The sequence below is a fragment of the Hippoglossus hippoglossus genome, chromosome 22, assembly GCF_009819705.1.
Source record: "Hippoglossus hippoglossus isolate fHipHip1 chromosome 22, fHipHip1.pri, whole genome shotgun sequence".
Lineage (NCBI taxonomy): Eukaryota > Metazoa > Chordata > Actinopteri > Pleuronectiformes > Pleuronectidae > Hippoglossus > Hippoglossus hippoglossus.
Window position 1 is genome coordinate 13,544,817 of NC_047172.1, and position 27,869 is coordinate 13,572,685.

Here is a 27,869-nt window from a genome sequence, read left to right on the forward strand (position 1 = left end):
GCAGTGAGATGAAAGTCTAGCCACCAAAAAAGACGTATGTGCTAATGGAGATATTGACAATACAATGTTTTAAGTATAAGGTGATCGAAAGACACAAGTAACCGAGGCAGAGTACTGAAACCAAATATAAAAACAGATTTAAAGATAAATTAAAAGTAAGTGTTTTGACGTAAAGATAAAAAACAGTGCAACATGTAACAAGTGAACAGGCTGGACTCGTTAACTGTATCAATAGATTTGACACAGAAGTGGCCTCAGTCGAAACAATAGGTTCAGAGTGTTTCTAAAGAGGAACAGAGCAGACCCCCCCCCCCCCTCGGTCCGTCTGATGAGGAACCACCACTTTGAACGAGGAAGTCTGTGACTTGTCATCGCAGGTGCTCCACGGATGCGCTCCACGCACGAAGGGGAAACCACTCGTCCTCTCCCTCCGCAACTTGCGTAAATGGCTTCACAAACTGCACACATTCATAAACCACTACGCTGGTGTAAGTTTGAGGAATGGCGCGTTTGCTAGTATCGCGAGTTTAGCTCGTCGGGCGCGGCTGCTAACCCCGGAAGCAACCGCGTTAGAGGAGCTAACTGCTAAAAGTACACCATTTAAACCGAAGTCACTATTTTGTGTCACGTTGACTTCGTGCACGCTGCAGTCCGACACCTGTCTTCGTGTAAACGGCCGCGTCTGAGTCCCTTGTAACGTCTCCAGCCCTAAATGAATGGGAGCTGGTAGCGTTAGCTCGTCATTAGCTAGCGGTTGTTTGAGAACTATCGGTGTTTAGTCTGAAATCAAAATGTCGGCGGACACACGGAGAAGCTGGATGTTGACCGGGGCCACGGTCGCGTGTGTCACCGCACTGTATGTGCCCTGTGTCCAGAGGACGGTCCCCGGGGGAGACTCAGGTTGGTGCTAGCCTGCTAGCTAAATGCTACTGTGGTCATGTGGCTTTGTTATGTTGCCGGGGCAGCCAATCACGTGCTCGCGGCAGCGTCAGTGGTGCTGTCCGTGGTGCTGCAGCTGCAGATCACAGACCACATGTGTAAATGTAAAGATTCACCAGGGGAGAACAATCTAATCTATGTACATATCAAACAGGAAGCGATTAGGAACACAGGAAGTCACTAATATCTTTAAAAAATCTCGACTAAAATAAAAGGCTGCTTCTCTTGTGAGTTTATATCAATTCATTCAGTAAGAGTTTTTACATGCATTTAATGGTCCCTGAGTTTGATTAGTAAAAGTGAATTGGAGTCTATAGCTCAAACATCAGCTCAACTCAGGATTTAAGATACAAATTGTATAACTCTCTGTACTAAAATTATTTTAATAAACAAACTAAAATGTGTCAAATTGTCACAATTGTTGTTGCATTGTTTGTCATGTGTATTTCAACCATATTTATTCCCATTATTGGTTTGACAGACAAGTTGTCTTCAAATGTTGGCTGCACTGAACTTCATTTAATTTCCACGTAGACATGTCTGTTGAAGTATCACATGTGTCACTGTAAAGTTTCCCACAAATCCTGGAAAACCTGGAGTACATTTCCAGTTATGGAACCAACCTTGAAATTGATTAAAATGCCAAAATATATTTTCCATTGTTCTGGATCTTTGAAATTGTAATTTAGCCCCTTTTAAATAGATTGCCTATGAAACTTCATTGCGTATTTAGTTTGAAATTGATCTCACTGTTTGTAAAAGGCTGTGATAGTGTGATTCAAAATGTTGTTATAGAACTGGACCATGGTGTTTTTCCCCCCAAGTTCATACGAGGGATGTGGATATAAGATATTGTTTTGACTGTTTTGACTGCCACAACTGAATAAAGCATTCAAGTAATATTAAAAACGTGTTTATGACTAAGAAACATAAGTCAAACAACCTTATTGTACGTTTAACACTGATGGACGTTGTCTTAACCAGTTATAGATATGCATAATCATGAACACAACATCATTAAAAAAGGAGGAATATTAATGTGGTTAAATGTGTCAATAGGCCAACTGTTAAATCATATGACTTGCTTGAATTGTTAAGAAAAACGACTTGAAAATTCAATTAATAAAAAGAGTGGGAACCGCGGAAGATTTTAACCAATGGATCAACATTATTTTTATCCAATGATAATTATGACCAAACATTTGTCGTTCATAAAGTTAAAAAAAAGTTTACTTTGACTAAACTTCTGCCCTTTTTACAGAACTGCAGGAATGCTCCCTTGTCTGTCTTCACAAGGAGTAAATAGCAGCGTACTGTTTCTTTTACCGACTGCACTGCAATACTGGGTCATGGAGACACCGTTTGTAATGGCAAAGCATTGTTGACAGCCCTTGACTCGCGGAATAATTTAGCTTGTTTGTTTACATTCAAAATGATGTGCGTATGCATAAATTCAATTTGCACTCTTCTGTAACAAGGCTTAGCAGTGGACACAAAATGTATTTCCCTCAGCACCTTCCTATGTGGTAGGCCAATGTGTTCTCCGGCATTCTTGTAATGCAGTTTATGAAGTAACGCATTGCACAATTACAAACTGTTTAGAAGTGATAGCAAGGTTACAAACTTGCAAATGTGGACTTGAGGCCATGAAGGCTCTGCTTGTTAGGTTTGCGCTGCTCTGGCGTACAAGCTGCTGCGGAGAGGGGAATGCACAATTTGCAGAGTGAAAGCATATGAAAAGCTCGGCCAGATATGGGCAAGCAGAGACGAGGAGAGCGCAGGCAATTGGAGCGCTGAGTAGCCCTGCTGCTTGTGTTGCTGTCTAGTGAACGGGGCCCTTTGAAAAAAAATGGCCAGCCCCTTCTCCACAGTCTTTAGGGACGGTGCAGGATGCCCGCTCTGATAGTGCCAGCTGAACACCCTTCCGAATTCTCCAGGTCTCCGTCTCTGTGTCCTAATCTCTTTAGGTGTGATGTGCCCTGGAGAGGCTTGAGCGCAGCCCCGCGGGCACGCTGTTGTCTAGGAATGTGGAGTGTGGAAATGATGGGGATTATGGGAAGACTGGTGTGGGTGCCCATGCTCCGCTATCACAAAGACTCTTGGCATCCGTGCTGCTACCCCGTCGAGTCAATATTTTGCCTTTTTAGCGTAGGGGCTGCAGAACCCCATCTCCGTGGCACTGAGATGGATGCTTTGGCTCAGTATTAGTTTGAGTTTCCATGTTGAATGGTGCAAGCGTCTGCTACTACTGAGGGGAAAATGAGTGAAATTGAGAAACTGATGAGGGGAAGTGTGATATAAAGTGATGGCAGGTAGCTGGCGGCTCGTGTCAGGTGAAATGGAGCTGTGAAAACATTTAAGCTGTGCAGGTGGAGGAGTTCTGACTTCATGGTCCATTAGACTGATAAGAGTTAGGGCACTTCATGTGGCAGAAATTTAGGCATCGTAATGCACTGTATCGGCAAGGTTGCAAAACACATGAAGCAGCCAATGCCATCTGAAACTCAGCCGCTGTTCTATAACAGTTGTCGCTGCATCATGGCCCATGTTCATGTGAGATTTAATTTTTTTTTATTTTGAACATGGAAAACACTTTAAAATGCATTGCTGTGAGCCAAGGTAACTTGTAACATTAGAAATCAATTCATTTTAACCAGTATTTTTAAACTCTTTAAATAAAACATAGCGTTTACCTATTTAATGTTGTTTCCCCCCCAGGTTATATGTAGTATATGAATCTACCAGTCCTCCTATATAGATTGTATGCTGGTGAAGTGATAGAATGTTTTTCTGTCACTGCTGCAGCAAATGAGGCCACAGTTTTTTGGCTGCTGTGGATGGAGGAGACGACTGCCCATCTAGTACCAGTAGAGGGAGCCGTCTCAAACCCAAACATTTATCAATGTCATTTAATCTGAACCAAATTTCAATTTTCATGAGTGGGAGATGAAAACATTGGGTGAGAAATCAGCATAATTTGAAACGCTCTGGGTACATTAAAGCTTCCTAAAATAGCTTTTAGGGGTTTTCTTTTCACTTCGTGCTGCGCCTCACACAGAGCTTGTCAAAAAATTGTGCAACCGGCTCTTATTTTCACAGCTTACCTCATTCTGTGACTGTCACCGGCATCGCTGTTCTGTTTGTGCCCAACGGACTAAACGAGACACTGAGACATTGGGAGTGTGGGAGCAGGAGAGAGGCACGTAGAGCAGCAGAAGAAAGAGGAAGGGAAAGGACCCCAATGCACGGGGAGGATGGGACTTCAAGCATTATTCTCAGATCAGCATATGTGTGTGTCTTTGTGTGACAGTGCATTGGAGAGGGAGTCTAATGGTTTGTGTGTGCGTGTGTGTGTTTATATCTGTGTGCATGTGCTAGAGGAGGGGAGGGAGGCATCAGGGGAGAAGGGAGAGATGAAGAGAATGAGCGTGCCGCTTAGGAAATGTCACACTGGGAAGATTTGCAGGTTTTGATCCTGGCAAATTAATGCAAAACCCCAGTGCAAGTATTTGATTTGGGAAAACTTTGGGAGCAGTCTTGTCTCTTAATAATAATTATTGGGTTTACATTAATTTCCTCCCCTATTCTATTCCACAGGAGAGCTGATCACCACTGCTTGTGAGCTGGGGGTAAGTATTAGCTGTATTGTTTAATCAATTCACTCATTAACTTTTATAAGCATTAAGGAAGTTTAATTAAGCATGGGCAGAAAGCAGATTAATTTACTTTCAGTCCACAGGTTTTTCCCCTTCTTTTCTATACACTTATTTTACTAAGTTGCAAATAGAGAATGCTATAATTTGCAACCCGTTCCTCAAATCCAATTAAAGTCAATGGTAAGGCGATGGCTTTTGTAGGCTTTGCCTTATGTACGGTATAAGGCTTATTATATCCACCCCTCTTTTTTTGTGTGTGTGTGTAAGCCGCGAAGAATGAACTAAATCGGGTTAACAGTTATAATAAGTTTTATTATTTAATAAAGTTTATTACGCCGCTGTGATCCTTTTAGGGAGGCTGTGTCGGTGTCACTATGCCAGTAATCCTGCTGTTAGTGCTGCAGTCCGTGTGGCCTGTCTGTCTGCCTTTCGGGCCTCCCCAGGGCCTTGCAGGCCATCCCCGGGCCCCAGGCAGCTGGCCCCCCCTTCTGATCCCCAGAGCTCCACGGCTTTGCTTCCCCATGTTCCCTGTGGCCTTTGTCCCTCAGTTGTCCTGCAGCGGCATATCTGTCCACTCCTGTCGGCCACACAGTCCCTCCTCAGACATGCACAAGTCACCTACCTGTCTGACGGCACGACTCAATTCACCAAACTGTCTGCTGAGCTGCTATCCTTTCCTTTCTCTCATTCTCTGCTCTCCTATTTTGCTTCTCGACTTTTTTCTGACCTTCATGTTCCATCCACAACCCCCCTCTCAGACTGTGGCGAAGTTGCTTCTGTTTTCTGAACGTAACCAAAGAGCATAGTAGGCTTGCAGAGTTTGAGGTGATTGCTGAGGTAGTCACCCTCTCACCTTTCAGCACTGTGCTCATTTTGAGGAGCTGTCCCTTTTCCCTGCCCGCATGGCTCGTGTTATCAGCGCCGGCGAATGAGTCTGTGTTTAATGACTGAGCCCTTATCTGGGTGGAGGAGACTTAGCAGCTAATTGCTGTGATTGCCGAGATCCCCCAGGCGAGGATGGCTGCGGCTCGAAGGTGGTTTGGGGGCTGGGGCGGGCGAGCACCACGTGCTCTATCGCGGGCTCTGGGGAGCTGCACTGTCCTTGGGAAGAGGAAAGAAGTGAGAAGGGGGAGAGGGGAGGGCTCTGGTATCAAAGCAGTCACAGTTTGCGGTCAGGCCGGGCGGGATGTGTGTCACTCCTCTCTGTTACTGTGACTCTACTGCACGCCACTACGGGCATCTATAGGGGGCAGAAGAGCAGCTCGATTTATGAAGGGCTACTTACAAAAATACATTTGACTTCTATTTAAATCTTAGTCAGTGGTCACATCTTATATTTTGTTCTAGCTTTGTATTCTGTACAACATGTGCACATTCAGTATCTCAGCCTGCTGCCCACTCAATCACATCTTCAGTGAAACATTACCTGTTTTATGTGATGTTCTCTTGAACCTCTGAATTCCTCTTTCATTGTGTGTCTGGATTTGAGTTGCTGACTGTGTCATTGTGTGTGTTCAGGTGGCTCATCCTCCAGGATACCCTCTCTTCACCCTGCTAGCTCGCCTGGCCATGTTCTTCCTGCCGTCCCTCTCTCCAGCCCACAGCGTCAACCTGATGGGTGGTCTGCTGGGGGCGGCAGCTTGTGGTGCCCTCTGCATTACTGTCTGCAGGTAGGCACGTAAATATATATGATTATGCTTTCTTTTTCCACAATATAATAGATGTATTTGTGTTTCCTCTCCTGCCATAAATCAGAGGTGGCAAAAGTACACACATTCTAGTAGACGTACAGATACTTGAAAAAACGCTGAAGGCCATTTCTACCGGCTGCATCTGTGCAAAGCAAAGTGAGACTATAGTTTGAAGACTATTTAAGACTATTAACCACTGTTAATAATAAAAAAAAAGAGAAAACAATATGATAAAATCAGGGGTTGAAGCAAGAAAAGATTTATGAGCATTAAAAGTTGTCCAGGAGTAAATATGTGGGATAGAGAATGTTTTGTTTCATTGTCGACATTGTTGACATTATCATCGATATTGACTGATTCTTCACTTTCTTCCATGTCATTACTCCTTGTCATTGACATATGTGTCGCACCTCTTCTCCAAAATTGAGTCTCCCTGTCTTTTCAGATTTGCCTTGATAAGTCTTTTATGCCGTATTACGTATGTTGTGCGTGATACATGCAAATCAAGGAATTGTCTTTTCTGTGTTAATGTCCCATCCATTTCGATTGAAATGTGTATTGATGTTTGAAAGGACTTGATGATTCAAAATAAAAAACTAATAATTTCCCTCAAATGCATTAAAACAAAAGTAATGAGCCTGTTTTGACAATGTAACGAGCTAAAAAGTACAAATATTGGTGTAACAATGTAGGGTGAAAAGGAAAAGGTTGTCAGAAAAATAAATACTCAAAAAGAAAAAAAAATCTACTTAAGTACAGCAGTTTTTTTTACTGAGTGACTTCCCTCTTCTGCCATCAATGGAATTTGACTTTAGTGAATGTATGAGTTACCTAATCCCCCGAAATAATATTCTTGTTAAATTGTTGTTTTATGACTCAAGTCTTCACTCTACATTGAGTGTCACAAATCTGAACTCACACAGTAACACACACACATCAGCCTGCTCAGTCAAAGTCAAATATCTGAGTGAAGTAACTAAGATTTTTGAGAGGTGGGGGTCTTTAAACAATCCCCTCATGACTTTTTGCATCTTGATGCTGTCTGGGACAGAGAGTGGTATTTTTGGGTCCTGACTTACTGCCAGTAGTGTTTCTGATCCGCTGTTCAGTATTCAGGAGCAGGGTCCAGCCGCCCTCCTCTCTCCCACCACCCTGCCCTGCCTGTTTACCCATCAGCCACCCGTTGTGAGCGTGCGTGTGTGTGTATGTATATCACAATTATCGTACCCTCCAGCACCCACGCCGACATCCCTGTTCTCCTGCTCCCCCACTGCCCAGCACGCTCCCAATCCTGACACGGCACGATTTCTAATCTCCCCCTTCTTGCCTCCTGGGTCTTAGAGGAACAGGATCACTAACTCCGCTCCTCCCTATCCCCTCTCTCTTTTACCACCTCTCCCCGCGCTCAGTCATGAGCCCAGTTTACGCTCTCTGCATTGCCATCTACCACCCTGCAGTTTCGCCTGCTGCTGACCCCATCATGTAAGGAGTATTTCACCCTTTCCTTCTTTGTGTGTGTGTTTATCTCCCATGGTTGGCCAGAGTACCTTACATCATCCTTTTGCTGATCTTAGTGATTTTCCACATTGCTTTGTTAGTGGCAGCTTAGTGTCAACATTTTTCCTTTTTGTCAGTGTTTATGCATACTGGGACATTTCCAAGCATGTCATATACTTCTAATTTAGTCTCCCAGAATAGGAATTGTTGAATGTGATGTAATTTCTGGACCTGTACACCACGATAGCCTGGGAGGGAAAGCGGGTGAAAATGGAGTTGTGTTCCCAGGTGCTCAGTCCTGCATGGGCCTACTTCCTGTGTGCTTGGCCAGTGTGTGCTGGGTGGCAGGTGGTCCGGAGTAGGTCGGGGTACAGGGTCAGCCCTGCTGGAGTAGGGCAGGCGCTGGGGAGGAAGTGCTCCTCAGGGGACTGGCCTTCAGCCCAGACTGCATCAGCCTTGGGCCCTGTCCTGCCTCACTGCTCCTCAGAGGTGAATCAAAACCTGCTGGATTCAACCTCTCCGCCCAGGAACAGGACAGGTGAGACGAAAAGAATAAGAGAGGAAGGAAAGAAAAGAAGCCAACACTGTGCCTCTGTAGAGAGATTTTTGGCCATGTATCCCTACTGCCCCCCTGGTCTTAATGCATTTGATGAGTTAGCAGTGAATTGGGGGATTGGACACAGCTCTTGGCCAGACATTTACAGACAGATATTTTGAGGCCAGAAAATATCCATGCAGTCTGGATGATATTTGGCTCCCAGTGCACATGTTAACTGTAGCCCTTTTTGTAATCTCTGAGGATTTAGATCCAATTTTGGATTAAGTTCAAGTAAAAAGTCATTATGAGGACCTCCAACCTGACCCACCCACCCACCCTCAACAAGGGTGGATGGGTAGTGAGGACTTGAGCCAGACCACAGTCACACCAGTCATATAAGCTCTTAAGTATGAACATATAATCTACGCTTTCAATTTGAAAAATAAGCATAAAAGGTTTTAGTCGTTATCTGTTCAGGACCTAGTTTGGGATGAGCTTGTGGCTGTGGATCAGCTGGCAGACTCTGCCTGGTGAGGGGTTACTGGAGAGGGAAAATTATCAGAGGTGGGGGTGGGGGTTCCGGATGGTCAAGACCTCCCTCTCCGTTCTGGCACGGAGGGCATTGGGTGCTTTGACCATACCGAGAAGACTGGCATAGATGTCGTGCCACAGCCCTGCAGGGACTCCCTGGCCAGGCCTTTCCCTCAGATGAAATGCCAAACCTGACCAGTCCACACCCGTCCATACCTGCTCTGTCCTTGCCGTGACACCGGTTCACTCTGTCTTTCCCAACAAACTTAAATCCTGAAATGTCTTTTGTGCTTTTTGTCCCTGTGAGACCCTCATAAACTTTCCCCCAGTTTTAATTGTTGGGTTTGTATCAGCTGAGGAGTAGGCACCCCCCACCCACCCACCCACCCCCAAACAAATCATCGCTTTGTGTGATTATTTTCAGATGGCAAAATGTAGTGAAGTTAATTCGGGTACTTGAAGGCAGTTTCTCTCAAATAGTAAATTGTAGACCTTGAAATTCATCTGGAATACACCCAACATGGCAACCCTTTGATGTATCAATTTAAATTAGTCGGCCAGATTGCCGTGTTTAATGTGGGGGAATGTAAGTTGATAGGCTTGGAAGCCACTTCTCTCTCTTGCGCAAGTTAAAATGTAGCACTTAGCCTCCCTTTGATTTGTCAATTACAGTTCTCTTGGCTTGATCATATGGTTTGATGGCCAAATTGCATGTCTTGTTATGTTTTCACACCGTGGCCTGACAAGCCTTTGAGGATGGTGGACGTAATGATAATTTCTATCGATTGCACTCGCTAGTTCACAGAAAGACACATTTGGCCCGTGGAATGCTGAAGGCCTCAGCCAAGAGTCTCTAGAGGAATGCACCCTTCGTAGCGGGATAATCCAGACAGCTTGGTTTTCTGCGCTCTCTCTCGTTTCACAGTTTATCTGCTAAAGCTGCTCTGAATCTCTGCTACCTGAGAGGAATCTCTCTCCATTCCTGGGCTTATCCTGAGAAACCAGGAGCAGACACGTTAGCGCGCTGACAGCCATCAGAGCAGAAAAACAACCTTGCAACGCTCAGTCATCAGCACTTTTTTTCCCGTTTGATCACATGATTGCATAACAGTTTGTTGAGCACATCAATGTGTCGGGCCCTCTCCGTCTCCTTGTGGCCCCTCGAAAGAAAACGCACACCTGCGAGAGCCTCCTCGCTGGCCCATGTGGCACAGCTGATACCTCAGCGGACCGGAGGGTGGGCGTGGTGCCACCCCCCTGCCTTGTGCTGCGTCCCCATCTCCTTATAAGGACCTCCACCATATGGTCCTGATGGCGCTTTCCGTCCTCACTCAGGTGGGTTGTTTATTCCACAGGGGTTGAGTTGCGTGTATCTTTTTGGGGGTCACGTCAGGAGCGATGCGTAGGGAGGTGTTATAATTCTGCAACCGTTTGCATAGTTTCAGACATCTCAATTGTAAGTTGTGTTATCTTGGAAACAGCTGAATAGTTTTTGTTGGACAATGTTCTCACCTCTCCCTGTAGGTGGCAAGATGGCCCCTCCCTGTCACATCTGCTATGGTTGGATCAAAATCTTTCCCCCAAGTGGCAGCAGAGAAAACACCCCATTCCAGTTTTCTTCTGTAAATACAATTTTAGGGTTGTCTGTTTAAAAGGCCCAATCTCTGGACCTTTTGTTCCATTTTCGCAGTATCTCATTGTTCACATTGTAGTCCAACAGACCTCCTTCACTCCCCCCATCCTCAGCATGACCAATGGTTCCCCCGGGACTCATCCTCTAATACAGTTAAACAGATGTTTAATGAAGATGTTATTTCCTCATTACTGGCTACGGGATAGGGATAGAGAGGAGGAGGGAGGAGAGCTAGATAGACAGCAGAATACACTACCAGTTTAATATTCCTTTCGCCCCTGGGCCCGAGATTGTGTCTGCCTCGGACGTCAATATTACATTCCTCACCCACCACAGGCAGTCTTAATAAGGCACCAGGCACGGAGACGGATCAGACTCGGCAATTACAATTCACCCAGAATTAGTTAATGGAATCTATACAGCAACATTTATGTATCAGTGGTGTGTGCCTAATGAATTTGTTGGAAAAAGGAGCAATAAAAATGGCATTCAGTGAATTGCATAAACACAGGATTTTTGTAAATTGTTTTTTTCCCCTCTTCCTGTAATTTTTGTGTGTTGGGTGGAGATTAAGATGGCATTCTGGGAGAAATTGTCATGTCAGTGGCTGCATTGTTTGAGCAAAATTGTGGTGATTAATTTTACACGCACTGAGCAGTGGAGCGCTCTCCTGGAGGAGGGGTGTCGAAGCGGCGGAGCCGGGTCTCTTATTTACCCTCTTTGCAGGCAGGCGGCCTCCTCGACACACACTGGATGAGGCAGGAAGAAGAGAGGAGCGCCTGGTGTGGTGATTGGCTGGAAATCAGGCTGTGACAACCAGTATTTAAACCCACTGTTTTTAAAGTCACTTAGAAAAAAGGATTAAGGCTGGGAAATACTGCAAAAATAAAATACATTTTCTATTTTAGTTGATGATATTCCTTATTTTGGAAGGTAATTTCACAAGAAATTATGTTTGGGAATGAAAATGATTGGGGACAGAACAAGTAGACATTCACAGTGTATTTCAGTCAGAAGAGCTGTGTGTGTGATTTATATAATGATATCAGTGTTATATCCATATTGTGGCTGGGTAATATAACAGGAATTAATGTCATTATTATAGAAAGTCTATAGTGTGTTAGGGATAACCCTATTGTTTTGCTTGTTACACATATAAAATGAAAACCACAATAATATTATTTTGTTGATCTTTAATTACAATTAGGACATTCCACTAATTTAAAATTGCATTTTGATAAAGGAAGGGCACTATGAAGATATTAATTAAAAAATATGCGATCAAAATCAAAGCCTCTAGGTCATGGTATCAATCCTTCTTTTACCACAATACAACTCGGTAACACAGGTTTTCTGCTGAAATATGTCGTCTTAAAACCCGAACTCAGCATGATGGCGTCACCAGAGTCAGTTTTCCAACTTTGAAAAGTTTTCACTTCTCACAGGCTCAATAGTTTCACAAATAAACTGAGCTAGGTGTGTAAAATTCATCATGGGCCCATTAAAAACAACAGAACTTTTTTAAATGAAACCCTGATATGGTGATATTGTTATGACACTGAAAGACAATAATACCGAAATGTTGCTCAGCCCTCATCTGTGCCCTGACTAGCTTTAGAACACTTTATAGTATTTCACTGGCGTATTTGATCTCAGTTACCACTAACCGCTGTCATATAATAGCTACTAAGTACCCTGCCCGTCATCCTGGCCAAAGATGAACCCTGGGGTGTTGGTGGAGGCCAGCTGGAAACCTAAGCCTCCGCCCGAGCAGGCCACCTCCTCTCTCGGGCTCTCTACCCTCTTCAGGAATGTGTGATTCTTTTCCAGCGCTGCTTCCCCCAAACCACCGCTCGGTTCGAGAACAGTGCGGCGCTGATCCGCGATGGCACAGCTGTGGTATTGTCTGCTCCCCGGGGTGGTGTGTGACAGTGGTTCCCTTGGCCAGCTCCATTGTGGAGCCTCATTCAGTGCAGAGTGCTGGTGTAGGCTTTTTTTTGTGTGCTGTTATTTAGCACAGACGACTGGTGCTGGCACGTCTCAGGCCCATACTGTAGAACTGAGGGGGTATACGAGGCAGGTCCCTTTTTGACACTTGAGTGATTATACACAGCTTTTGTTGTGTTGTGTCCTTGAAGGGGACATTGTTCACCAGAGCCTGTTGTATCTTTGTCATTCATTATTTTGTGTTTACCTTTTGATCTTTCCCTTTTAAACCTGCTTTTCTCATTTCTACTATTTCATCATTTTCCTTCCACATGTGTAACTTTCAGCTGAATTATTAGTGATTTTCTTTTGTAACCACTTACATTAGTTCCAAGCTTGTGCCTTATTCCACATTTAATGCATAATATTTGTCATTTAGTTAATTACCCAAGTGATGACACAGACGTTTTGGCAGCGTGGATCAGTTCAGGGTAGAATAGTCTCGCTGTCAGCTGTGTTATTCTCCTGCCATGTCTCAACCAGGCCATTGTCATTGAGCCACAACATTTCAGCACAGCGGCATCCTGCACCGCATTGAGTTGTGATAACGGGGAACAAGGCTTCACTGGTGTCAGAATGTATCCAGCTTTATCTGTGCGCCCTGGGAGCAGCCCAGCCTGGAGAATGAGCCGTGCAGAGCGGGCTGAGAGGCTGACGGGGACTCAGGTGGTCCGACGCAGACAGACAGGTCATTTACGGGCTGCGCTGTACACACACCACTGGGCTCTTACGGACTGACAAGCTCTAACAGAGAGATTTGTCAGGCACTCAGGGAGAATAAAGAAGTCGAGGAGCAGGAGTGTGTGTGTGTCTGAATATGTGATGAGTGCTGCCTGGCTATCAGATAGGGCTTTCAGAGGCAGGAGGAACAGACTTGGTGTAATAACCCAACTGTGGACCCCCACGACTGCTCTGAACCCCGTGCTACCCCCAAAACCAGCCCCCCTGCTATGTGCATGAGCCACGGGTTAATTGTCATGCAGGGAGGTAAAATTATGGGTGCAGAGGGTCCCTGCACCTCAACAAAAGTCCCCGTCTGCCCCCCCTCCCCACTCCGCACCCGTGTTCATCCTTCCTTCAAGTTACAACTAATTCCTGGAGCGGTGCAGTGAGAAAGGCGCTGCTATCTCTTATTAAGACCCACTCCCAGACTCCCCATCAACACAGTTCTCTCTCTCCCCCCCCCCCCTCTTTTAAGTGCGTGCACACACACACACACTCATCCGCCGAGCTTGCCTTATAGTGAACACAGAGGAAAAATAGTGGCGAGTAGCAGAGAGAAAACCCAAGAAAAAAGGGGAAGTAGTCAGCAAGCAAGAGTTTTTTTTTTTTCCCTACCCTTCTCTCGCTCTCCTCTCCTTTTTTTCCTGATTTACCGCGCTTTCCTCAGAAAGCTCCATTGTTCCCCTAGCCTAAGTCTCATCAGGCCTTTTGTGGCTGACTATCACAGCGGCAGGCAGAGAGCTGGAAATGTATAAATGGTATCATGCCTTGTGATTAATGGCGGTGCTTATGAGTCAGGTCTGATAACGGGCCTGCTCTCTACTCAATTTCAGATACCGTTAATGGAATCTGTCTTCTGCGATTGTAATGTGAGAGCGCCTAATTTGCTATGGAGCTTGAAGCTGTCACCGGCAAGGGATTGTGGGGTCATAAGGGACCTGGCAGCCGTTTGGCCTGCAGCTTGTATCTGCGGTGCTGAATAGAGCAGCTCTCTGCCTGTCAGTTAGCTGATAGGCTGATGAGGACTCTAAGCCACTCCACACAATGGCGGAAAGGGCCATACTGCCTGACTTCCCTAATTGTCGAGGCTGCTCATATTTCAGAGCCAGCATGCCGGGGACTGGGCTGACTTTTTTTTTTTTCCCTCTTTTCTCTTTTTTACCCTCTCTCTTCTTGAACTTTTTTCTTCCTTTTTTCTATATTTCATCCTTCATCCCGCACACTGCCTCACCCCTTTAACACACACTCTGCACTGTTTTGCTTTTCTTCCCCTTCTCGCCACCATTTGTCGCCCCTCTCTCTCTCTCGCTCTCTCCCCCCCTGTCTCTGATTTTAGTAAGTGGTGGGTCTTAGCGTATGACAGATTATCCCAAGTTTGCTTCAATTACCGCAAAGGAGATGGAGACAGTACAGGAGAGGAGAAAGGGGAAAAACTTTTGTGCGCACATTATATTTAAGAAGCTGAGGATAAAGTACTATCTCGACCACGGTGGTTTCGGTGCCAGTCGGCTCCAGATCAACCGGCTGCTGGGGAGGGAGTTCTCTCTCATCATGTGTGAATTGCCCCAAATCACTGAGAATGTTTTTCAAGGTCTCGTCCGAGAAGCAAACTTGGGTCATAGAGAGATTATAATGGGTCCCCAAATTAGTCTGAGGGAATTGGTGGCTTTTAGACTGTAGAATTTCATAAAATTTTAATTCAATTTGAATAATAAAATACCGAAAGCCTTTCAACAAATAGATGCCCAGGCTTGGTTCATTTTAATATTTTAGTTTTATTTTAAATAACTTTTTGATGGTTGCAGCAACACTATAATAAAACATTTATGAATGTTATTAAAGATAATATAGTTGCGGACCCATATATTTCCTGGAAAATCAGTCACAGGTCTTTCTGAAGTCATGTATAATAATGTAGGTCTCCTCTCTGTGACTGTCAGGTTGGCAGGTCCTGGCCCCGGCGCAGTGCTGACCGGAGGCCTGTTTGCTGTGTCCAGGCTGAGCTGGCAGTGGTCCATGGTGGCAGAGGTCTTCACCCTCAACAACCTTTTTGTTGGTCTGCTCTTCTTCTCCATCGCCAGCTTCCACTGTGCTCAAGACGCCAGGAAAAGGTCAAAGGTAGCATGGCAGAAAAAACAACTCTACACTGGAGAACTTCTGCCTTTCTATTGAACTCCCTGCGCTGTACTGACCTGCTTGCCCTCATCAGATTGCACATTGGGGGGCGCTATGCTGTGGCTTGGGGCTCTGTAACCAACACACCCTGGTGCTGTATATACTGGTCGTCATTCCCTGGGTCTTTCACCGACTCCACTCTCATCAGGTGAGTCCTGCAGCCTCATGAATACAACCACACATAGAAGACATTTTAAATCCGAAGAGTACTTAATGTCCCGGCTCCTCCAGTTCGCGCCCAAAATGTCCTCGACAGTGTGTAAATAGCGTGATAGTAAAAGTGCTGTGTATAGAAGCATTGTATGAATGTGACTTTTACTTTGAAACGCTTTGAGTGGTTGATAAGACTAGAAGAGCTCTATTTAAATACAGCACATTCACAAGACAATTCATACATTTGTTTTGGCTCTATGCAGAGTAATGCAGAGATCCTTAATATACAGTAGATACACTTTTTTTTACTTTAAACTTTTCTTTAACCTCTTGAAGTGTCTTTGTTTATTAAAGTGGGCTCAGAGAATCACTTTATTTTGTTAAAGAGGTGTTAGCGAAGGTCCCCAATGAACTGACGTAAGTTTAATGTTAGATTGAGTCTTTCAGACCGAGTTGAGACCTGATATTAACATCCGTCCTGAGGAGTGGCCACATTCTTTTTGCTGTGTGAACAAAAATGTGTCCTGACCTGCTGCAGTTTCATAATGAATCACATGTGTTTTTATGTTTATCAGTGATCATATGTGGATTTGTTTGTTGTCGCCATAACAATATCAACACAGACCAACACATAATGATTCCTGTTTGTTTTTTATTGATACAATCTTTCTTCAGAGTAGATCTGCGTGCAGCTCATTAATTCAATAACGTTAAGGTTACAATACCAGGTCTGAACAGGGCTTCAGACGGTCTAGCAGGAGAAAGGATGGTTGTGATTGTGTAATTGGTTTCCATTAGTCCCTCCTGTCTTGATTTCTTTACATCTACTGTGTAGGTATATACCGTATTTTATATTAAATACCAAGATTTTCTATGTAACAACAATAAACCTAAATGTTTGACATCTGTTTTCGGGAACGTCAACAACTTAAACGACATGCGTCTCATGTGATGTTGGCAGGAGCTGTCATTACGTGTCGTCGTATCTCTGGGAGTGTGTTTCCTCGCCGGCTTTCTGCCGTACGTCTACCTGCCCGTCTCCTCCTACCTCAACACAGCCCGCTGGAGCTGGGGTGATCAGACCACTCTGTCAGGCCTGCTGGCTCACCTGCTGAGGGCTGAATACGGCACCTTCAGCCTGGTACATGCTGCTTACCCGTCTGCCTTACCCACCTTCTATGCACCCTTTTTATTTTACATGCAAGTTTTTGATTTTTTTTCTCGTTTTTGTTGGTAGGCAAAGACTGAGAGCTCTGTGAACATCACCACTATGCTACAGTAAGTTTATATTTTCCCTTTGTCTAAATTGGTTACACATTTGAATCATTAAAAACAACTGTATTTACTATATTGCACCTTCCCTTATTGATTGGCATTACCATAGACTGCATATAAAGATGGACGACATGAGTGCTCCCCAAAAGTGAAGCCAAAGAATCTCGATCCCCATCTGGTGGCTTGTTACAGTATCGTTCATAAATCCAGCCTCCTCCTTGTTAGAGGATGGGACATGGACCAAACTAAAAAGTAAAAAAAAACGTCAAATACCCTTTTCACAAAAGTCAGTTGTCTGATGCTATTAAAAACAGGGTGAAATATCATGATTGACAGGTGACACTGACTCACGATTGGTGGAGCATATGTGTCTGTGTGACCTCACTACCACGGCTCCATCCCCCAATCACTACTAAACAGACTCTGGGCGTATGATTTCTTCGTATCCAAGATATTTAAGCTTAATTTCTGGATAGTGGGAGGAAATAGAGACGTGTCGTCCATTTATACACACAGTCTATGGTCATGACATTCCATGTTGTCTACATATGCAGCATAGACAATTTATTTATTTATTTATTATTGCTTGTTTCTTCTGTTCTGTGTCTTTTTGTCTTTGGTGATTTGTTTTTACTTAAAAAGATTCTATAGATTCTAAGATAGAGTTGGAAAGAGACATGAGAGGAAACTGGGTGTATTTGATCCTGGCCCATAGAGGGCGCACATGGTTCTAGAAGTGGACTTCCCAAGCACACTCTGCACCGGTTCTGGTGTTTCACGCAGATTTAACCACAATCACATCAGTCTCTTCAGAGAGCCCAGTCATTTCTGCTGCCCATCTCTTTCTCTCCCCGTCTCTCCATCTCTCCCTCTTTTTTCCCTCTCTCCTTCTCTCTCTCTCTCCCCAGCAGCTTTTGTTCTTCCCATTCAACTCCCTCTCTCCCATCAAAGCAGAACTGAACCTGCTTAGAGGGCCAAATCGCTGTGTTCTGTTTCTCCAGCAGTTTGAAATGATCACTCAGCTCTGGTCTTTAAGCGTGACAAGCTGTGATGACAGACACTGCAATAGAGCTGGAGAAATTGTATTTTTCCACTCCAGCAACCCCCCCACCACCACTCCCTCCCTCCCCCAAAACCTCCTCCATCCGATTCCCTCCCCTGCTCCCCACTGCCACTACCACCTCCGCCGCCGCACTCATCCCACTCCTGGTATCTTCCTCCAGTTGACGGGATGGGGGTGCGTGCGCGTCTTAAGACCCCCCACCATGGGCCCCCCTCCGCCAGACGCCCACCCCCTTCCCGTCGCCCATGCTGCTTGATGGACAAGCACACCTTCAAGATGGGGAAGAGAGGCGAACATGACAGGCATATCGCACTGGCGACGTAAACCCACTGGAGAAGCTGACACACACACTCACAAACACACGCCCATGAGCACATTCACACAGTGTACATCGGGAGATACAGAGACTCAATAAGCTGTCAAATAGAGATGGGTATTAAGGAAGAGGCAGGAAACTATCCCCCTGCTCTGAGCAAGTGCTCTGTGACTGACAGGCGCTGTGACAAGAGGATGGGGCAGCGGGGGGGTGGATGACACAGTCATTCGTATCTGTCAATCCGATTGAAAGGAGGAACATACAGTCCAAGGAGTTTGTTTTGATAGGGGATGGAGGGCATTTAATAATTGGTGTCCTTGACTCCAGTAGCAGGGAGGGTAATTGAGCTTGTCTTCGGTGTCCATCATGTGTGTTAATGTGTGTGTGTGTGTATGTGTGTGTAGGGCCCAGATGGACCACTGCATTGCAGACCTCTCCATTCCCGTTTTGGTGCTGGCAGGAACAGGCCTTCTCCTCTCCGCCTGGGACAGGTAGGATGAGCGAGACGCCCGGCATGCAAAACACCAAACTCTGTCACACACATCTCAGCAGCCACTTCAACCAAAAAATATAATCCCCTGGAGTAAAAGGAGGGAACAAAACCACTGACAAAATGCTGATCTTAGAGAAAAAGAATACAAAACAACACTGAGGCACCTAACTGTCAAGCTGTCGTGACGCTCCACATTCACATCAAGAGGGGGTTGATGTGCGGTTTGGATCTTTAAAAAACATGTTGGTGTGTACAAGTAAATTGCTGCTTGTATGTATCTGCATGTGGCAGAGTGATCCAGTTATTTATTACAGTAGTTACTGGGGTCTATTGGGTGGAGCTGATAAAGACTCTTCCGGCCCTGTAGGGCACAGACCACCTCCCTGATCCCCCTCTCCTGGGGCGCACTTTGATAATCTTGGCTACATTCACAGAGATGAAAAAGAGAGAGGTCATTTTCTAGGACACCGAAAGTAAAACATGCAAATTTACCTAACACTGGATTGTTGAGGGGAACTGCTCTGGGACATTTTATTACTCAAAGATTCCATTTTTAACTTGCGCGTAATGAGATCCGAATTAAAAATATAGAAAGTTCGATATTGTGTGTCAGTGGCCAGCCGGTTAAAACAAAAATCAAATCAGTCTGTTGGCAGGAAAACCAGAAGTCATTTTATCTGCTTTGAAAATGTTCTTCAGGTTCAGATGATGGTTTGTTATTGCCACAAGGGCAACTACATGTTTATTTTGTGTATAAGTAGATTTTACAGCTGTACTGTAATGACTTTGTGATTCAGCAGTTGGCACCACCTCCTTTTGACTCAGCCTGCATCATTCACCTCTTAGCTGGCTGGTGTAAACATTTGCTCCTTGACTCATAATATTTTCAAGGATATATTCAAAACAGGTATATATTTTTTTACAGAATATACCCAAAGTACTACTTTCGATTGTGTATATTGAAATATAAAGAGAGTATATATATTTAATTATATTCACAAAGTGATATGAAAGCAAGATCAGTATTTGTAGACTAAATAATTTGTGGTTTTGTGTTTTCCTGTCCTAGGACGTGTCGCTCAGTGTCCTGGCTGTTTGCTGCCATGTTGATGGTCTACTCACTGTTTTTTGCTTGGAGAGCAAACCTGGACATCAGGAGACCCCTGCTGCTCGGAGTGGTGAGTGATGAGACTCATTCAACTTAACTGTTTACTTTTGTTTTTATCTGCAGTGGTCTAAAAGTTAACATTGTTAACATTACAGTTGATATTACTATATATGAGTAACTTGTGTAGACGGCACAGATGGAAGGTACCTATCCTGAAACACTTAAACAGAATTCAACCTGCGACTGGACTAACAGTGCATTTTAGTATAAGGTGCCGTTTCCCCAGTTGTGAAGTTGTTCCAACTTGTTCATGTGTTTTAAACTAGGAATGTGTAAAAAACATGGACACTGTAAACAAAATGTGTTTTATTTATGTGTTAAGAACGTTTAAACAACACCTTGACACATCTGTCCATTATTTGTATAATAATGAAGAGCAAAGAAAAGGGATCAGGTGTGACAGGCATATAAATGATTTAAAACCTGTGATATATGGACATTTAGTTTGCAGATCATGTTAAAAGTTTAACTATTTAGAGCTGATTGTAAAATGATGTTAATTAATTCTAATGATTATGATGATGTCAACAACTTGGCAACTCGTGCATCAAAAGTTTGAAAGATTTACCAAGTTGTTCCAAACCTACGGGAATTTTCCCTTTCAAGAACTAATTTTTCAGATAACTCCAACACCACGTGAATGCACCATGAGAATCAAACTTTAAGAAAATACTGGTGTGTGTGTTTGTGTATGTTTGTCTGTACACATGTGTGCGCTCACTTCCTGCAGGTTGAGCGTTTCTGGCTGCAGAGTGATGCCGCAGTGTGTGTGCTGGCAGGCCTCGGCTTGAGGCAGACTCTCACCGAGCTGGAGAGGAGGCTGGGCCTGGGGGGGGTGTGGAAGACCACCGGCTGGGTCCTCACTGTGGCTCTGCTGGGACAAATGCTGCACAACAATCACAGGTGAGCGCTGCAGGTTGTTATAGCAACAAACTGTGAGATGTAACGTACAATGCCTTCCATACACATTAGAACAATAATGTATGCTTTTTTTTATTTAGCTAAACAAATGGAATCAAATGAAACAGTGACTTTTCAATTTATGTTGAGTTTTAAGATTTATGTTGGTGTTGAAATGCGTTTGGGAGTGAAATTACTTTTGACTTATTACTGATACTTATTCAAAATAAAGTAAAGAATCGTCATTTTACATTTCCCATTTTCATTTTATATTTCAAATCCAATGGTCTGAAGTGTAGCGCAAAAAATAACCGCTAGATACTAACAGTTCCATCACTACTGCTGAGTAGTTGCCGTTAAATGAGTTTTATAACCAACAAATAATGGGTGTGATCACAATAGATCAATGAACTTGGAAAAAAACTAAATAATTTAAACAACACATCATCGCTGGATTTAAAAAGCTTGTCTGCCATTGCCGTCTTTTGCACATGTCTGTTAGAGCTTTATGTTTAATAAATACCTGATACCATCAGTTAAGCATTTGTTCAGCAGTTATTTAGTTGTATTGTACTACTACAGTATTACTGTTGCTATAACACTGGAGCCAAATGTGTCCTAAGTGACTTTTTAAGTACTTTTGTGTAGTAAAGTTAAAGTGAAATAGAAAAAAAATCCCCCCTCTCATTCTAGTACCTTCTAAAATTCCCCTGCATAAGTTTTCCCTGAGTCAACCCGATTTGTTTCTTTGTGCTTCGTACTGAAGGTCTGAACTCCGCGTGTCAGGTTTTTCCCTGCTCACCCCATGGTAAGGGCTAAAGAGCGGCACGGTTAGCACATAGATTCCTCTCACAGAGCTCAGTCTGAGATGTTAGCTGTCCGAGGAGGCAGATTACACCGGCGTACTGCCGGGGAGTGCCAGACAGCCATCACTGAGCGGCTTTGATCAAGGGGGAGAGCATGGCCTGTGCTGTCAGACCCATCACACCTGTCTCCCTGTGATTCGATAGGCAGCCAGAGCCCGCTGCAGAAGGGAAGGGGCGGGGGCACTGACAACTTACCCTCAGAGCACCTTAAAAGCCTACCTACACTCACATATACACATACACACGACTGTACGCATCACACACATTTCTAAGCAGGGGTGAGGCCGCACTCAACACCCTTTTAAACGCCAGTAAACACAACTTGTGTTTTGATGATATTATACTGTGTTTGCTGTTGATTTCAGGGAGTGCGATCAGAGCAGGAACAGTGTGGTGGAGCGGTTCGGCAGGGAGCTTCTGGGCTCCGTCCCAAAAGACTCGATCATCCTGACGAGAGGAGATCTGCCTGGAAACTCCCTGCGCTACTTATACTACTGCCAGGGTGTACGGCCTGATGTCCGACTGGTTGACCAGGAGGTCAGAGCTTTGTCTTGTCTGTGTATTGTAAATCATTGAAGTTTTTATATTTCACACAAATACGAGCACTTTAATTTCAGGAGTCAAGATCAAGTAGTATTGGTAACTTAGGTATAAAAGATAGGAAGTAATAGAAAGCATATTGTATCATGTGTGTTGTATTAGATTTATTGTTGTTTCTAGAGTTAGAGATGCTGAGGAATTATATGTATGATACGATTACTCACATTTCTTTTGGTTGTCATGTAAGACATATAAGGCTTTAGAAATTGTAGATTTCTTAATTTTACAAAAAGATAATTAAGAAAGATTGTTTTTTGGGTGAAAAAGAATATAACTTAGCAAATTCTATTTTATTCATAAATTACAGCCTGATGTTGGATAGTCAGAAAATGTCTTGCAGGCTTTCTAATTATGGTACGTAGTCACTGTGTGCAAAATAAGTTTATATCTTTATATCAACATTGCAATCCTAAAGGGATTGTTGGCCTAAAGGGCCAGTAAAAAATTTAAATAAGGTGAAAACAAAACCCCTCCATCTTTAGAGTTAAGTAAGGAAAGTCAAACCTCTTTGATAACCTCACGTATAGAGGTTCAGAATCAGTTAATTGTCACCTCTAAATACACATTTAAAATACGTGGAGGCAAATACCGTAGTACCCCACCGGTCAAAACAGAAAAGTTGACATATATTAAAAACACACACAGAAGAGTGAACACATTAGGGGACATGTTAGGTGAGAGTAAAAGCCACTAAACAAGTCAGTAAATCCTTTTCTTTTTGTTAACTATGCACTGTGTTCATTTTACGCTAATCACAGTGGATGCAAAGATTTGAACAGAGTTGGGTGGTACCCTTTCTTCTTTTATAGATGATGACATACACTTGGTATGTGGCCAAGCTGGGGCAGCACTACCCTGGAGTCCACTTCCCCGGCCGCTGGTGGGACCCGGTGCACCCGGAGGAGAAAGACACCTTCAATCTGGAGCAGTTCCTGTCCCACAACACGCAGTGAGTCACTGGAGGGAGCAGAGAGGGAGTAAAGGGATGGTCTGAACAGATGAAAAGAAGGATGTTAAATTAAGAGAGAGACTGAGTCGGGAGGGCAACAATGGTCCAGATGAACAAGTGGGTGATCTAACGAGGCAGAGATCAGTGGGATGGTCGACACGGCGGTGAGTGCAGGGAGAAGATAAGCCCGTAGAACTATTGAGGCCATAAAAGGAGTTTGATGAACTACAGAAGTCGACTAATCTACTTGATTTGCTTAAACAGTCTCTGGTGGACTTACTGCTGCTCCCTGCTCTCACATTCACTCCTCGAGGAGAGAGTGAGACTCAGACACTGGCAGGAGACCTGTTAATACCAAGCCCACCAGGGGGCAGTGTTTGCCAGGCCAACGTGTCTGTCTCTCACTGGGGCAACACTGACCTGTGGGATTAACCCTCAGGGCTCGAGGCTTTGGTGAGCAGCACAAGGCTTGAGAGACGTTACAAGGGTTAGGGATGGGAGGAAATGTTTGTTTACATGTTGTTCCTGTGTCCCATCATCAACAGTCACCTGGAGATAATAACTGAGGATGTGAACATTCCTCCATCTGATCATATGTGTCTGGTTATTTTTATTTTTCTGCAGGAGGGATGTTTTCGCCTGCATTGGGCTGCCCGATGGAGACCCGAGCTGGGAACGTAGCTTCGCTCGCTGGCCCATGGGTGTGTGTGAATACTTGGTGCCGAATCAGAGGCAGTTTAACCCTGAAGACTGGGCTCATCGCACGAGCAACGTCTACAACTGGAGCGAGCCTCACAACAGGTGCAAACACAGACAATAACAATGAATAAGTCTGGACAGGTTCGTTTTTTTAATCACGTCGAGGTTTTTCCTCTTTTTCTCCTTTGCCATAGCTTCATAGTAAAAAAAAACATCATCTTGATCCACAATGTCTGACAGTGCGTTATGCATCTGCAGCAACTCAGTGAGGTTATATTATGTTTAGTGTACCAAATAAAAAACGTATCGATGTCTTGAGCATCATTTTTATCCACATCTCCCCAAAGTTCAGCCTGACATATTTGACATATTATAAACCCTTTGAAACCTGGGAGCTTTGATAAAATTGGAGATAAAGTTCAGTGTGTTTCAACTCTCTGGCTCCACAGCATGAGTTTGCAAAGACTATTCCACTGGTGAGTTGTTGAGGTTTAAAGGGGTGAGATTAGCAGGATGTAAATTTTGGAGGCCTACTGTTGGCTAAGAAAAAAAAACAAATCCGTTGGCACGTTTAAAACAAGCCATGATCTTCACAAAAAAATAGATTCATTGAGAGAGCACAATAGACCCCTACAAATTAGTCATCGCCATGTGTTTTATCACCGACAGCAGAAAAGATCTACTTACCCCCTCATCTCTCTGTGGTCTTCAGTTATCCTTCCTCAGACTCCACAAAGCTTCCCTCAGCGACGTTGTCCTCCTCTGTTCTCCGTGCTGTGATCCAGCTCTTTGTGAATTCAACCAGTGCAAGACATTAGGCCCTCGGCCGCTTGAAATGAGACTGAAGATGAAAAATAATGAGTTTCTTATTGCGTTTTGTCAATAACTGTGTCAAAAGTGGAATTAGTCAAAGCTCCGTATTCTGTTGCCGTTGCCAGCAGCCCTTCATTCACTCAGATATCCGCAGCTGAATACTGTGACATTATTTCCCGCACCCTCACGACAAGCGTGTCCGCCGATGCCCACGAGCCAAATATTAGCTCGGGAACCTTGCTAAAATATTCTTTTGAAGAAGAGGTCAAGTGTTTACAGTCAACAAAGTGAAAAAGGGGGAGATGTGGTTTTACTCCATGTCTAATGTGCTAGCTGGTATTGTTGCTCGGCAAACATTGATGTTTAGTGAATCCGAACCTGCACAGTTGAGTGGAACAATATATTCACATAAATAATCATTTATAGTTAGTGGAACTGTGCACTAGCCAATGCCTGAAGCTGTTTAGATAAAATGTTTTTTTTCTTCTTCTTCATGTGTGAACAGTTTCCATCCTGCATCCTGGGAGCGTGTCGCTAATGAGGAGATGTGGCAGGCCAGGTACGCAAAATTTTTCTACAGCATACGTAGGTTTCCTCTTTGGAGAAGGTTGTGCACTTCAACGTGCAGAGAGAATGCTGTGTCACGATGCATACCAGCCCCACCAGAACATCTCCATAAACCAGTCTAGTGTGGTAGAGCATCTACATCTACATGTACATTCTATTTGGTGGCGGCATCTACATAAATCACTCCATTGGAGTGGTGCGTCTGAAAGTGTGGATCTGCATGGCTCATCCATCCAGCACTTAGCCCTGAGCCTGCGTGCTTTGTTTCAGGATGAAGACGGCTTTCTTTCTGTTTGACCTGGCAGAAAGAATGCAGGGAGAGGGGAGAGCTCGCCTCTTTGAGCTGTCTTACACTGTGAGTGTGACCTCGACAAACATGCAACAATACCGATATTTATCATAAAGGTGCAGGTTTAAGTGCCACATGTGGTAAAGAGTGACATTCGTTGCCTTTACTTTCGGTAACACCTGTATTTGTGTATTTGTGTGTGTGTGTGTGTGTGTGTGTGTGTGTGTGTGTGTGTGTGTGTGTGTGTGTGTGTGTGTGTGTGTGTGTGTGTGTGTGTGTGTGTGTGTGTGTGTGTGTGTGTGTGTTTTCTGGACAGCTGTATAAGGAGATTGTGGAGGCCCACTCGCACTACCCTCCAAACTGGGACAAGAACTTGGCACTGGCCTGTGAGAGGTTGCTCCGCTCGGGTCACCGCGGCTACACTCCAGACAGCCTGCTGACCTGCAGTACCCAGCACTTCAGTCTCTACTTGGAGAAGGAACCCACAGATCCCCAGGCTTCCGCCATACGCTCGGCCATTACTCAACTGCTCAGAGAGAGAGACGAGCTCGGCCAGAGCTCGGAGCAAATCCAATGATGAGATCCAGGGGAGACCTGCGTGGAGCTGGAACACTGAGGGTGTGCTGTGGGGCGAAGTGCGAGGCAATGGGAACGAAGTCTGGACCAACGTGCCTCTTCTCATGTTTATAGGATGGCGCTCCAGGAGCACATAGACTGATGCAGAGGCGTGGACTTGGCCAAACTGGACGAACAAGTACTGGTCTCCTGTTATCTAGTTATCTAGTTTGTTCTAGTTACAGAACAGAAGGATGGAGGGAGAAGGACTGAGCCATGCTTCGTTTAATGACTGTTTACAGTTAACTCGGGACAGAGCTTGACTTCAGGAAGCCTCGACTGACCCCAATCAAGCTGTGCGTGCTCCCCCTAAACTCACCATTCGATTGCTTTATCGTTACATCTCGTTCTTTTTTTCCCCTCTCCTCTCTTCTGGTGATTATTTAGCCTCAGCTGCTGCTCTACTTCTCTTTTTCCACATTAGGATGGCGAGGCCAAGATTGAGGGAAACCCAATTTGGGGGCAGAAATGGGGGATTAGAGCCGTTGTTTAATCTCGGACAGACTTGTGCTATGCCACAGAGTCCTCACTACACACTAACAACACGACCCACCCGCCTGCTTGCCCACCCTTCAATTCATCCATCAGTTTATCTTAGATGGTCCTTGAAATGTTTTGTAACTAATGGATTCGATGAGTGTTTTTTCTCTCTCTCTCTCTTCCTTCCTAACCAGAGGGCTATAATCCCCCATGGATTTAAATGAAATGTGAAATGTCACAATGCCAGGGACCCTTTTAGAGGTGTGTGTGTATTTATGTGTGCGCCCATGCTTGCATGTGTGTTGATCTGTGTTTGCATGTCTACATGTGTGCGTGTGTGAACATGCTTAAATCTCCACCCGAGCCTTTTTCCTGCCAGAACTGTATTCAAACGTAGTCGATAAACAGATCGGGACACTGAAAAGCAATGTGCTTTGATCATCATGCATAGGAGAACCAAATCATGCACCCTCCAGGGGCACACGTTGACACGCACAACTGTCAGCTCTCAGGAAAATGGACTCTTTGCCCTGTGTTTACTTGTAAGACAGTGATCATGCAAACTCGGCGAACGGACCAAAATCGCTTGTCTTTGACGTGCACCCGGGATCACAAACCTTACGTTCACGTGAATGCTGGTGCCGATGCTAATAAGCCTTGTGGCGTGAAATGTGTCAAGCCGAGGTCAGCCCGGTGCGTTGCTGTAAGCTGTACGAAACACTGCCGAAGGAGCCGGCTGTCTGAGATACCACTAGAAAGCAAAGGACAGTAAGTGCATGTGTAGTTTTCTCAGAATGTAATCTGGCCTTTCTGTTTGCAGGCCTGGTTAGCAGCTGTCAGCTGGCTGGATGATGAGATTCAACCTGCTGCAGCACAGATGGTTTGGTTTTGTCACCAAAAAAAAAGGGAAAACTGTAACTCTGCTTTCTACAGATTAAGATATTACAATAAAGACTTTTATTTTTATATATTATGGACCTTGTTCCACAGTAGACTCTGCCTTTTGGGGAACAAATATCTATCCATAATAAATCTCTATATATTTGTTAAATTGAAATGAAAATCACTGTATTAAATCCTGTTTTTACTTCACTTACATCTTCAAGTGTGTTTTTTATGTTTACTGTCATTTTCTGCCTCCTGTCTCATGCCCTTGTGTTATTTCATACTTTACTTTCTTCCTGTCCTCCCCTTTGTCGTCCCTTTTCTCCCACCCTCTCTCTGCCTCCTCATCCCCTCTCACCCTGTCTTTCC

The 27,869-nt window shown here is 44.5% G+C and overlaps 1 protein-coding gene across 4 annotated transcripts; it reads left to right on the plus strand.

Annotated features, from left to right (window-relative positions):
• Positions 1 to 316: 316 nt before the first annotated feature.
• tmem260 (transmembrane protein 260) lies at positions 317 to 27,705 on the plus strand. 4 transcript variants are annotated; one of them, XM_034576865.1, is made up of 17 exons: positions 317 to 900; positions 4,537 to 4,568; positions 6,114 to 6,265; positions 15,135 to 15,312; positions 15,404 to 15,517; positions 16,484 to 16,663; positions 16,760 to 16,800; positions 18,581 to 18,667; positions 19,739 to 19,847; positions 20,568 to 20,740; positions 21,969 to 22,140; positions 23,013 to 23,152; positions 23,777 to 23,953; positions 25,170 to 25,223; positions 25,502 to 25,586; positions 25,837 to 26,140; positions 26,227 to 27,705. In XM_034576865.1, the coding sequence occupies exons 1-16, from the start codon at positions 792 to 794 to the stop codon at positions 26,095 to 26,097; spliced, it is 2,064 nt and encodes a 687-aa protein (XP_034432756.1). In that variant the 5' UTR covers positions 317 to 791; the 3' UTR covers positions 26,098 to 26,140; positions 26,227 to 27,705. The 4 variants fall into 4 exon arrangements, with proteins under 4 accessions (XP_034432756.1, XP_034432755.1, XP_034432757.1 ...); XM_034576864.1 differs by having other exon boundaries at positions 25,837 to 26,133; XM_034576867.1 differs by lacking the exon at positions 317 to 900 and adding an exon at positions 4,085 to 4,228 and having other exon boundaries at positions 25,837 to 26,133.
• The last annotated feature ends 164 nt before the right edge of the window (positions 27,706 to 27,869 follow it).